At 43.4% G+C, this 12,684-nt stretch overlaps 1 protein-coding gene across 1 annotated transcript in view; it reads right to left on the minus strand.

Annotated features, from left to right (window-relative positions):
- LOC114012045 (CUB and sushi domain-containing protein 1-like) overlaps nucleotides 1-12,684 on the minus strand; it is an 81,099-nt gene that overhangs the window by 26,758 nt on the left and 41,657 nt on the right. Inside the window, exon 4 of the mRNA XM_055799370.1 lies at nucleotides 6,578-6,690. Coding sequence (XP_055655345.1) covers nucleotides 6,578-6,690 — 113 coding nt within the window. The remainder of the gene's footprint in view (nucleotides 1-6,577; nucleotides 6,691-12,684) is intronic.

Consider the following 12,684-nt stretch of genomic DNA (forward strand, 5'->3'; position numbering starts at 1 on the left):
ATTGTCACCACATTCCTCAGCCCAATATGAATTTTCTTCATTCTTTTTAAAGGAAACATGCAATGCCGTTAGATTCACTACTAACTCAGTACTACGTGCCGACTCACCAAACCTACCTCCCACCAGCTCACGAGATTTCCCGGGGAGGTCTCCCATCCAAGCACCGACTCCAGCATCACCCTAACTCAGCTTGTGAGACACAGCAGGAGGAGGGAGACAAAGCTAAATCTTCCTCAGGTCACAACTGATACTAAAATTAGGAGGCATAGTTTTTTTTTAAAAAAAAAAAAAAAAATTAAAAACCACTAAGGGAAGGTACATTGAGCACAGCTGGGAAGGATGAAGTGGCAAAAATTGTAGGAGCAGCTGACTGAACGGGAGGTAAAGAACTACGTCTATTATAACAAAGATGTCCTGAAAAGTATTGCACATCCTTGAAAGCTTTATGCCACACAGTCAACGTGCCCAATATTCAGCAGACCAAAGTAAAAGTAGCTGTTAAAAAGTCCATACACTCTAGCATCCAGATCCACGCACCCAACTGCAAAGCCACTTTAATTTTGAATACATTAAATCATCTCTTGCAGAGATTGAATCATCAGATAAACAAAGCAACTTCCAGGAAAAAAAAGGAGCAGCAGAGCAAGACTCAGAGCTGTCATCCTTCCCACTGCCAGCAGAACAAGGGTTAATCCGTACTTTGCTGCAACTCAGGATTCATATTGCTTTGTTTTGGTTTGAAAAAGGAGAAAAGCATCAAGCCCGTAAATTTACCAAGAACCCCGTGTGTTCAAGTTATGATTTAGGTACTGAGAGAATTGGGACGCAGCTGGATCTTTAAATGAACCCAATATGGTGCTTGCACAGAAGGCAAATTGGCATAAAAAGCACATTTGATTATGGCTTTAAAAATTTTCGCCTATTCAGTACTAGTCTGGCAGTTCTGAAATTTATTTACACAGATGGAGAATATGCTTTGAGCAGCCGCTGGACAGGCACGGGTCCCCACGTAACCACTGACAGCCCACACACCATCTCTGGGAGGCTGCTCCCAGCTGGTTTACCACCCTTTCACTCCAGCATCTCCTGAAGCCTTAGAGACTCTCTAGTCCCCCTAACAGCTTTGACCCCCAGTGTCAGCTGCAAGCAGGCAGGACTGAAACCTAAACTGTTACTCAAGAACTTTCTTGCAGCCCAGTGAATCTCATCCAAACCATCACAGCCCAAGTCATACGCATAGCACAAGCAAATTAGAGCCAATTCTTCAGAAACTCTTCCCAGAGTTTACATTGAAGACTTTTTTTCAGAAAACAGCAGGTTTGTGTATCCAAATTCCTCCACTCTTTCAGTTGAAAAATGGGATCATTTTTTCCCAGTTTGTCAGAGGACTTCCAAAAAAAGGCCCATTGCCCAAGGCCTGGGGAATCCCCGTTTTTTTGTAGGGGATTTTCGCCCTCAAGAATAGTGTTGGTCTTCATAATCAGAAGCTGATCTGGACAGTTACCTGCTTTTACAAAAATTTTGAACACTCTATTTCCAAAGACAGAGAGTGCTCAAACTGATCTGTCTGTCTTCCATTAATGGGGCAACTGTTACTGTAAAGTCAAATGACAGATGGGAAAACTGAGAAACGAAGCAGTTTCACAGCTGGTGCACAGTGGCAGCACATCCACAGAGCAGCACCGGATCAGGAAACCTCATTTGGGTTTAATAAAAGGAACGGTCAAGGAGGGCTAGGAACCAGTTTTTAATTGTATTTTCTAAATATGTATGCACAACTTCACAAAGAACCCTCTAAAGAATGAGATATTTGTGCTTGAGAAAGAGGACGGTATTTATTACGAAGGAAAACAGCACCATTTACTTGGGGCTGTTTCCCTCAGTATTTAAATGCTTCTAATTTCATAAAATAAGCAGTGTTCTTTTAGTCATAATTGTTTCTTTTCAATCAGAAATTCAGTGTTTGCAGCTATCAAGTTTGTTGCAGCTGTAATCAAACTCAATGTCTTGGGAAGGAATCTTCACCTAATGTTCAATTTTGCTGCATCACACAGCACTGCTTCTGCAGCAGAGTCCAGAGTCCAAAACACCATCGCTCTCTGTGGAGGTTTCTAACTGAGCTTTGCTTTTGGAGGGAAAAATTAAAAAAATAATAATAACATTAAAACTCTGGAAGTTACATAGATGAGGATTCCTAAAAAAGGTATTCAACATCATCACATCGCTCTTCTTTTATATAGCACCTCCCTTGTTAGAACACAAACACCACAAATGAAAATACAATCCTATTTGAGAGAGAAACCGAGGCACAGGGCAAAACTGTGACTTGAGAACATCAATACAGCAGGACTAAGTTAACACGACAATCCAATTCCTTCCCGTTCCTGCTAGAAATCCCCCAGACAACACTGCCCTAGCTGCAGCAGGACAAGTCTCAAGCGAGAGCACTGTGCCTCTGATGGATTTCTGCAGGTGAAGGAAACACCTGGCTAGCAGGCTAAGGAAATATCAGCTATCCCCCCTGAGATGGAGAATAAAACTGTTTTCAGCCTGCTGGTTCCTGAAACTCAGCCAGCCACTGGTCCTTCCTCTGCTTCAGCATCTCATCTTGGTGCTACCTGTCCTCCTTGTCTGCTGCTTCTTTTGTCTGCATCCTGAGCACAAGATCCAGCCGTGGGTCCAAGGCCAGCATAAGGGGCCCACTGCACTGTTCTCCTCCTCAGCCCCATCCTGTGCAGCCAGGATTAAACCCCTGCACAAGCACCCTGTCCCCGCCAGCTGCCACAGCACCCCCAGTCCTGGCAGCAGCTGTAACACACACCACCGGAGCAGAAAGACATTTTATGCTAGACACCCAGGCCCTGGCTGCTTGCTTAGTGTTCAACGAATGCTCAAGAGCCTCAGAAAGAAGGACCAGTGCAGCCTCGAGCATCATTAAGCTCACCAGCCTCAGCAGTTTCTAGAACTGTTCTGTACTCACGTATGATAAAGAGGAGGTTCTGCAGTGGAAACAAAATGCAAGACTCTACAATGGCTCATTAGGATTTTTGAGAAGAATCATTTAGTCTTAAAAAAGGAAAAAAATCCCACAGTCTGAGGGTGAACAAGGCTAATTGTGAAATCGTGTTGAATTCAAGGGACAGTGGAACAGGGAAACACAAACTTAAGGATGCTAAAAGCATGAAAGCACCTAATTTAAATAATTTCTAAATTATACGTTCTGAAACTGAGCTTCATAAAAACTGCTTGTATTTAGGAAAAGAAATTCTTAAGTAAAAAAAATTACCTTCAGATCAAAATACTATACTTAAATGGAAATGAAATTTTCTGTTCTTCCAATTCAGCATGAAAAAGCTGACAATTTTTCACTCCCAGCCATCCTGCAATGGTTTCCCCCATTTCTTTTTCCAGATCATCCACTTAACAACAGTTACTTGTAATAATCTAATCACGTCCCCTCTCAAACTGCGCTATTGCTGCAGGTTTTCCCACAGCCACAGGGCCATACAGTAGCTCCTGAATGCTCTGCGTGCGTTCATGAATGCAAATTCCTAATGGCACGTAGGACAAGGAGCCGTTCTGACCTGGTTTTGCAGCTGGGAAGCTGGGAACCCAGGAACCCAGACTACAGAGCCAACGTGAGACCACGCAGAACCATCTGCACCACAACCAGGAAGAGAAATCAGATCTCTGAGGCTGTGACCTGGTGTCTTAAACCCAGAGATGCTGCAGCCTCAGCACCATCATCCTCAGTCGCAGCCATGCCCGCTGCTCGAGAGATGGCTGGGCTGGGGAAGGACAATAGCAGCTTCTCTGCTCAGTCTCAAACAGCCTTCCACAGCAGAATCACGGAAGAATTATCCCTGCTGTTTCCTGAGCTTTGAAACAATTTTTAGCATCTAGAGAAAAATCACAACAAACAGTAAGAGATGAGAGAACATGAAGAATCAGACAACGAGAGCAGACAGAAGCAAGCTGGCAACACACACCAAACCAAATGAAGAAAGATGAGCAAGTCAGACAACGAGGAAAAGAGGATTAAGGAAGATCTAGCAGTCAGGCACAATAACATATAATGAATTCAGAAGACTGTGAGGTCAAGAAGGAGACAGCACAGCACAGTAGCCCTGGAGCTGGCTATTCCCCTATTTCCACGGCCACTGCTGGCACCTGGCTTACCTGGGGCTTGAAAAAAAATCTCTGCAGACTTTCAGAAACTCACTCTGCCTGTCTGTTATTAAAGCATCTCTAACTTCTCGTAGCAGAAATGTTATTTAATAGATTCCACCACCACTGTGTGCAAGCTTTCCCTTTTTAAGCCAGTGAAATGTACAGCTGAACTGTATGTCCTGAAACAACCAGAAATTAAGAAACATACAAACAGGTATGAGCAGATGTCTGCTGTTTTCAAGAAATTGCTTGTAAGAGATCTTATCGTGCAGGCGTCATGCTAACTAGATAAGCTAGGAAGATGTTAACTTAGATAAAGCCAACCTCAATTTATGTATTTCCCAGAGGATCAGGGGAGAGCAGGCATCAGTGTAAGCACAACGTTTTTGTGTCACTTTGATGCCTCCAACTACATACTTTCTTCCTGTCCTCCTTTTTAAAAAGAGTTCCTGAGATCTTTTGTTCCAATTTTAAAATTCTGTTTCTTTTGGTGCTTTTCCTAACGATTGCTTAAAGAGAGAAGAATAATGAGCATGCTTTGATAGCAGATCATAAAGGAATCATTTACTGCAAGGACTCCAATGCATTGTTCTGTCTTTAAACATGAATTATCAAATCACAAGCTATTCACTGAGTTGTAGATTACCAATTAACTGAAACAGCATTACAGCAGCCGTGTGTCCCTTTGATCAAAAAACACACTTACCTCCTTCTTCAGTCTTAGTTAACAACAATCCAAACAGCAAGCAAGCAGCTTGTTTCAAGGAAGGCTCAGAGCAGCACTTCCAGCAAGTTTGCCCCTCTCTTCCTCAAAATGAAGCTTTCATTTACACCAGCGCCCTGGGTTGCCCTCTTACACCAGCGCCCTGGGTCACTCAGTGGCTCAGATTAAGTTTTAAGTACATTTTGTTTTTCCCCCCTACAGATGCACTCAAGTTACCTGCTTGAAAGCCTCCTAAACACCAGCAAAACTTCAGGTAATCTAAAATACATGTGACTAAAGGGTAGCCCTGGAACAAGCCTTTGTTCAAGATTACCAGCTGCATCAAAGTAACAATAAAAAATTAAAAAGTGTGCAAGTAATTGTGTGTAAATGCCAAAAAATGAACTCTAAATGTCAAGAACTACAAAACCAGCTACATGTCCTCTATCACACAATTTGGGAGCAACGTACTGTCATCTCCACGAGACACAGCAACTGACATATGTTCTAGCAGAGGTTTTGCCAACAGGCACTAGGATCTGCCTTTCCTCACCACACTGCTGTGCTCAACTGTCCTGCCAGCCAGCACACACCACCAGCAGGCACTTACCCAGCAAACAACAGAGCATGGTCTCTGACTGCGATGAACTTTAACACCATCGCCTAGCCGTATGGAACACCTGCTCACACACTGATCACTTCCAGACTAATAAAAAAAAAAGCCTTAATGCCACTGGCACCTCCAGGCAGAGCAAAGGTTTTAATCAGAAATTAGAGGGTATTTAAACAGAGCTCCCCTGAACAATTGTCAAGTGCAGAAAATGTTGAGAGACTTCAACATCATCTAAATGAAGGCACCTGCTTGGTTTAATGCACTGGGTAATTGGCCAGTAGTACTTACTAGCAAAAAATATCATTAAGGCCGAGGAACTTCCACAGACTTCAAAGAAGAACTTTTATGCAGATACAAACAGCTTCCTAGGTGCAATAATCAACATAAACGTAACTTGAATTTTAACATGGTTTAGCCGCCATTTGCCCAGCCGTACCAGGTCATATCACAGCCCTGACCTGCCTACTACTATGAACAGCTCTTTCACGTATATGAGACTTCCACTGTCCAAGATTTTCTGAAGCCACCAAGCCTTCACATGGAATCCTTTACTTCTACAATCACCAACCACTGGCCATTATTTATGACCAGAAACACAGGAGGCGAATTTATGTACTTGGGAAGGAAGGTGCAGGGCAAAGAAAAACAACGCATAAGCAAAGAGACTATAAAAGAAAAATGCAGTAATCTGAGCATCCTATGCACTGCTCCACAGTCCCCAGTGTCTCAGCTGTAAATCCCAGTAACTATGCAGGGTGCTGCGCTTGCTGCAACCCTGCACACTCCACAAATCCCACATTACCCCTCCTTCTCAGTCATTCCAGCTTTGCTGTTAGAATAAGCCTTCAAAGAGGTTTTAAGCACAGATGCCGAGAGGAAAAATTAACATTTCACTTGAAAGGAACCAGCAATTTGAATTCTGTATTCTGAAGAAATGAATCAAATTATACAAGAACCAGACACTCCTGTCTTGGATTAAATGTCTGCATATGTATATATCCCGGTGGAAAACTCTGCACCTTCATTTTGCATCCTGTCACATGCCAAATGCAGATACAATTCAAGACAATTACTGAACTGAGCAGACTTACCTTCATAGTTAGCCTGGAAGCCTTGAGCACTGACTGCGTAATCACTCACAAGCCACAAGGACAGCCCAACCCCTGTACTCACAATAGGAGCAGGCAGCTGGAAACCTGTTAACCTGGAAGAAATCAAGGGGAAGGTTACACTCACCACTTCTGCCTTTGACCTGACAGCAAATCCAAGAGATGCCACTCTGGCCAGTACACACCACAGCCTGAAGCAGGGAGCATCAGAGCTGAAGGAAACAAACCGGTACAGCTTCAACAAATCCTGGTCTTTTAACACCTTCTGGCTTACCAGAGTAACTACTAATGTAGTTCTTTGTAAGCTGGTTTCAAATAGGGTCAATCTGCTTCACACCTCGTTCAGTAACAACACTGGCTCTGCAGTGCTCTGCTAACCCCAGCCCTGTGATCTCAGAGCAGTCACTGAGCCCTTCAGAGAAACTTTCCCTGTCCATGAAATGGAAGCAATATTTAAGGTTGTTGTGTGAGCCCAAGACATTTTTCAAAAATGCCTGTAACGTGTTTTGAAAACCTTGGAGTAAGAATATCAGGTAAGGGTCTGAAATATTACACAAGCTATGTTAAATTGAACACAACCTAAAATAGCATAAGAGAACAGGCAAAAAACCTGATGTCCCAATTAAAGCCCATCAAGGTGGCTGTCTTCAGAGTATTTGTTCTGTATTTTACAATGGATAAGGTTTGAAGTTTCTAGGAATCCTCCCCAACCCCCACCCAACTGTCCCTGCGAGAGCAATCCCAAGGATGGCACTTTTCATCCTGCTACCTAATATGTGCCACAGCAAAGATTGCAATGGTTAACACCTCTTCACTCACTGAGGAAATCAAAGCACAGGGACACGAAATCATTTGCACAAGATGATCTAATAGATGTACTGCAGGAACTGCCTAGAACACAGACATGTGCCCACTGGTCAGGGTAGAAAGAACTATAGAGAAATGGGACAAGCCTAGCGAACAGACCAAACCCAGCACTGCAGAAGCCCCTCACCCAGGTGTCCTGCCGTCCCACCCACTCTCCTTGAGCTCCTAGAGCTAAATGACAGCTGTTAATTTTATTACAAAAGTCTGTTTAGTAAGGATTTTAAACCCGCATTATGAGATTCTAAACACTAAGTCCCGATACTGCGTTGACATAGCCCAAGAACAGCTAATGTACATTTCTCACAAACAATTACCGTTTTATAACTTACAAGCCTTCGCCTTACACTCAGCTACAGTGATTTACATAACTGCTTTAAAACAAATGTTCCTTATGTAAATCTCTCATATTAGATTCTTGCCTGCCATTATCAAGGACAAATTCAGATGCAATCCCCCTTGCCTGCTAACTGTCCTAAACCCAGACTTTTACAAAACCACAGAAGCAGCAGCAACTGAAGGTGCTCACTGCCACGAGGTCTCATTTGAGATCAAGAGTGTTCAAGCCGGGAACCAGATGATCTTCAAGGTCCCTTCCAACCAAAACCATTCTACGAGTCTATGATGAGGTAGCACGAGATAAACTGGCTACAGTAAGGCAGTTTGAAGCTTCTTACATCCTCAGAGGTTTATCCCACATCTTTTTATACAGCAGCTAGCCTTTCTTACAGAAAGAGCAAAAGATTACTTGTGACACAAAGCACTCTGACCTCTTAAGAAATACCTGTAAGCCTGTGTTTGATTCAGAGTATCTCCTCTCCTCGTATATTACATGGAATGAAAAAAGCACCCATAGAACAAAAATCAGATCTTTAATTCTGGGGGGCCACCACCCTCTCCCTGACCATGGGCTCAGGTACTAGCACACTGCAGTTCCCAGCCCAAGCAATTTCTCCTTCAAGCAGCCACCAGCCCCTGGCAACTTCCAGAGACAGCGATTGTACTTCCCTGCAGTTCTTCCTCTCACCTTAATTTAGTAAGCCTAAAAATTATTTAAAATAGATTTAACACTGACAAATGAAAGCTGACATGCGCTACCTAAGAACCTTATTAAAGCAAAATTTCCAAACTGGCAAAGTTCACACAGTTCCTAGTCAATGATGGAAGTCAAATTTTATGTCAGCAAAGTAGTACGTTACTGGCTGTCAGCATAAAATCCACTGTCTGTACAAGCTGGAAGGACAATTGTTCCTGTTTATTAAAAAATAAAAGGTTCCAGGATGTTTTAAGGATCCAAGATAATTTTACCATGCACAGAACTGAGGAAGAGTGCCATAGTTTTTAATAATTTATTTTGCAGTTTAATTAAACCGCTCTACTGAAACCTTCATGCACTCAAAAAATCCAGGTAAGGCATGGACCAGATTAATAAAAACACACAATGGACAGCAGAACCTGTCAGTTGTTTTTCCTCTAATCACCATCCACTGCTTTATCATTATCTAGGAATTAGTTAACAATAGGCTGTGCTTTTTATATCCAAAATAGATCTGTTCCCTCTGCACTAAGCTTCCTGCATCACGGATTCTGTTCACAGTCTATGTACCAAGAGGACCTCGCTTCACAGGTGTTTCTTTTAATTCCGGGCAACATTTATACATCTGTTTACCTGTAAGCAACTGCACATTTCCCATAGGAGTCAGTGGGAATTAACTGCTACCTGGAACAACACTGCCCTCAAGCATGTATTCATATTTTCTAGTTACAGGGCCTTAAAAGAAAAGGATGGCCTGTGCATAAGGGCATGAAATTGTAAGTGAGGGTTTGCTCTCAGTCCTTCTACAGATTCCACATTGACTGAAGACACAATTTTCATGGGAACCTCTGGGCTTCCTGAACTTCTAAAAATTAATAAACCCATCCATCTCTCCAGGCCCTTAACTTCAGAGGTTCATTTGTGTCTATCGAGTGTCCCTGGAGCAAGCAGAAGAAAATGGGCTGCCTGCCTGCACAGATGGTGACCAAACACTGTCTTCCCCTTCAGATCAAACAGCCTTTCTGCCCACAGATGATGAAAAGTGCCCCATTAGCGCTAAAACCATACTTGTTCAGAAGGAAGCAGGAAATACTGCTTCAAAAAGAAAAAAAGAAAAAAAAAAGGAAAAAAAATTCTATGTAGCAGCTCCTACCCTCTAGGCCACTAATTTCTGTATCTTCGTGTGCAGTGAAAACCTGCACTGGAAATGGGACTGAATTCCTCCCGTTCCTCACTGGAAGCAGCTTCAGTCAAAATAAAAGGTATTCCTCCTCTTAGGCCTTCAAAAACACACACAATTAAAAATTTTCTGATGTCCTCTTCTCCAAGCAGGAGCACAGGCAGCGTCCTCTTTAAGAAACACTAATTTAAACCAGGCTCATGCTCAAATCACTCCCGTAAAACCTCAGTGCTCCTGTTCCAAAGACCCAGAACAGCCAAAAGCTTAGCAAGGCACCCTACCTTGTTTTGACCTGGGTGGTAAACCCTTCCTCCTGCCTTCCTCCCTAAACCTGCATCCCAGGCAAATTTAAAGCACAGGAATCAACCTGATGGCAGACAGAATGTGAAACCATTCCCCTACAGCCTCACGCAGGAAGCAGCAATTCTGACATCGCTGTTATTTAGTGTAGCAATAAAAAAATATATATGCTAATGAGAAAGAAAAGCAACAAACCCTGTTTCTTGTTTTTATTAAGGGCGATAACAAGAAGGTGAGGGCAGTAATAACAGCAGAAACACCCAGAAAAAAGAAATCATCTTCCATTTCCTTCCGTACCTCTGGCCAAATGGATTATTGAGTCATTACTCCCTTAAGTTGCTCGGAGCCAACACTGATTGTGTGAGATTTTCAATGTGTTTTTCATTGGCTTAATTCTGCTCCTACTGCGAGGCACCAAACTAAACCAGTGCCAGAAATACCACTTCATAAGCTTGCCCTTGCTTCACAGTACGGCAAAAATCAATATACCAAAACAAATCAGCACAGAAATCCTCTCTTTTCTTTGCATCCTTCTTCATTCTCCACCTCTGGTTTGCCACCAACATGGCAATATTTCTGGTGCATGGCTCCACGTTTGCAGAACAGCTTTTCTAGGACCAGTGTCAGTAAAAAATAGCTGCTGTTGTAACCACCATCCCTTCACAGGTTCTCCGTAGTGCCACCAGCACCAGTGCCTCCCAGCACACCAGCAGGTGCTGAGGCTCAAGGATCATGCACTGGGTTCTAGGTGTGCTGCTCTCCACTCCTCACCGAGCCCAGCTGGCTTGCCTCTGTGACCTACCACCACCGTCCCTAATGCCACAAAGTCCTTCCCCAGTGGCAAATTATCCCACTGAGCACCAGAGACCCACTGACTGCTGGGCTCAGCAGGCTCAACCCACAACTGAACACTTCTCTTGCCCTAGGAAAGGAACAGTCAGCCAGGACAGCCCACCTCTTAGTCCTGTTGCAAAGGCTCTCACCTCCTTCTGTTGCATATTATACTGTTCCACTGCCTCAAGTACAACTGTATCATAAACTGTGACGCAGGCTCCTGTTTTGGAGTGCAGGTGCCATAATTAAAACACAGCACATTATTTTTCTGGTAGGATGCCCACCATCAGCTCAGGCTGCAATCAAAATAGTTATTGCAGCTGGCAATCCAACAGCCTTTAAAGCATAAATGCTAGAGAAGAGTCTCAGAACATCTAATGAAAATGCACTGGATTGCATCGTTTAACCCAGCATTAAATTACACTACACCATACTTCAGTGATTTTTTTCCTGCATGTAATTTAAAGGCACCTATTAAAGAAAATTTCCCATCAAATGAACCACACTCATCACTATATACAGTTTAAATGACATCATTCTGTTAAGTACTAGTCTGACACCACTGCACTATCCCAGGACAACAGTCGAGCCAAGTCAGGTGTAAGGGACTCATTGAGAAAACAGCAGCTCTGAGTGGGAGCGGAGGGGTCTTCCGAAGGAGCCAGTGAGCCCCTTGCACACTGCGCACCCAGCTAACAAGGCAGCAAGTCAACCTGAAGTCATGTGAAAGGTGCATTCATGAAGTATTCAGCTAATCCACTTTCAACCGGGGCCAACAGAAAGAGCCCAGTAACACCCAATTGCCTTTCAATCAAGTTTTATATGCCTTATTCAGGTAGATGACTGGCTTGTGCACGCAGAAATGAGGAAACTCACTGGCTTCAGTGAAAAGCCAGCTGTATGCTCAGCTATTTTTCAGAGGAAAGACTATGAGTGAGAATTACTACTTGCAACTTCCTCAATGTTGATGAAAAGGATGTGTAAGCATCGTACTCCAGTTGCTGCAGGCAGAACACCATCAGAAATACGTATGTATGTATGTTTAAAAATTAAATGTCTTAGGGGAAACTAGAAACAGCCACATGCAAAGTTAGTGGTCGCTCACAAGTGTCCTCCTCAAGGCTGCCTCATGGAACGTAGATCAAGACTAAGAGAACAAATGTAAGAGATGAGGGAATTTACCACAGCAATCCATCTCATCTTGGACCTCGTTACAGGTAGCAGAATTTTTCTTTAAAGACGCAGTTGCTGGTGGGTGTGGGGTAAAGTAGTCTAACAGGGAATAAAACATCTTGTCATTCCTATTAATATCTTAGTTTTAGAAATCATCTTTCATCCTGAAGAAGTTTAACGTCTGCTCCAAATCACGGGCCAAATCCCGAAAGAACCACTATGCATTTCAAATGCTACTTTACAAAGCTGGAAAAAAGCGACCTGCAGATGCCCTAGGCACACGGACTTATCTGCAGTAAAACTGAAGCTGACAGGTCTTTGTTCGTCACATATCATTGTCTGCAAGATTCAGTGGTAGCCCTGACTCCAGGAGGGCTTTCTCTGCCACCTCACTGCTGTCCCAGCCTCCTCCTCCTCCCAGTGCCCCAGTACGCCTCCGCCTCACTCATCCCCTGTGGCTGTACCACAGGCTGCTGCTGCCACGGCCCCTTCCACACATCTCATCCCTTCTATTTTCAGCAGGGAGAACTGTGCAGATCTTTTCCCCCATTTTCAATAAGCATGGATGAAAGGCACACGCGAGGAGGCAGCTAACTCTCTGCTAGCATTTCCACAGGCTTGTTTGGTTCAGAATTTTTTTTCCTCAGTGGTTCTGTTAGTTTTTCTCTCTTTCTCTCTTTATTTATTAACAAAACAAGGAGT

The sequence above is a fragment of the Falco peregrinus genome, chromosome 3, assembly GCF_023634155.1.
Source record: "Falco peregrinus isolate bFalPer1 chromosome 3, bFalPer1.pri, whole genome shotgun sequence".
Classification (NCBI taxonomy): Eukaryota; Metazoa; Chordata; class Aves; order Falconiformes; family Falconidae; genus Falco; species Falco peregrinus.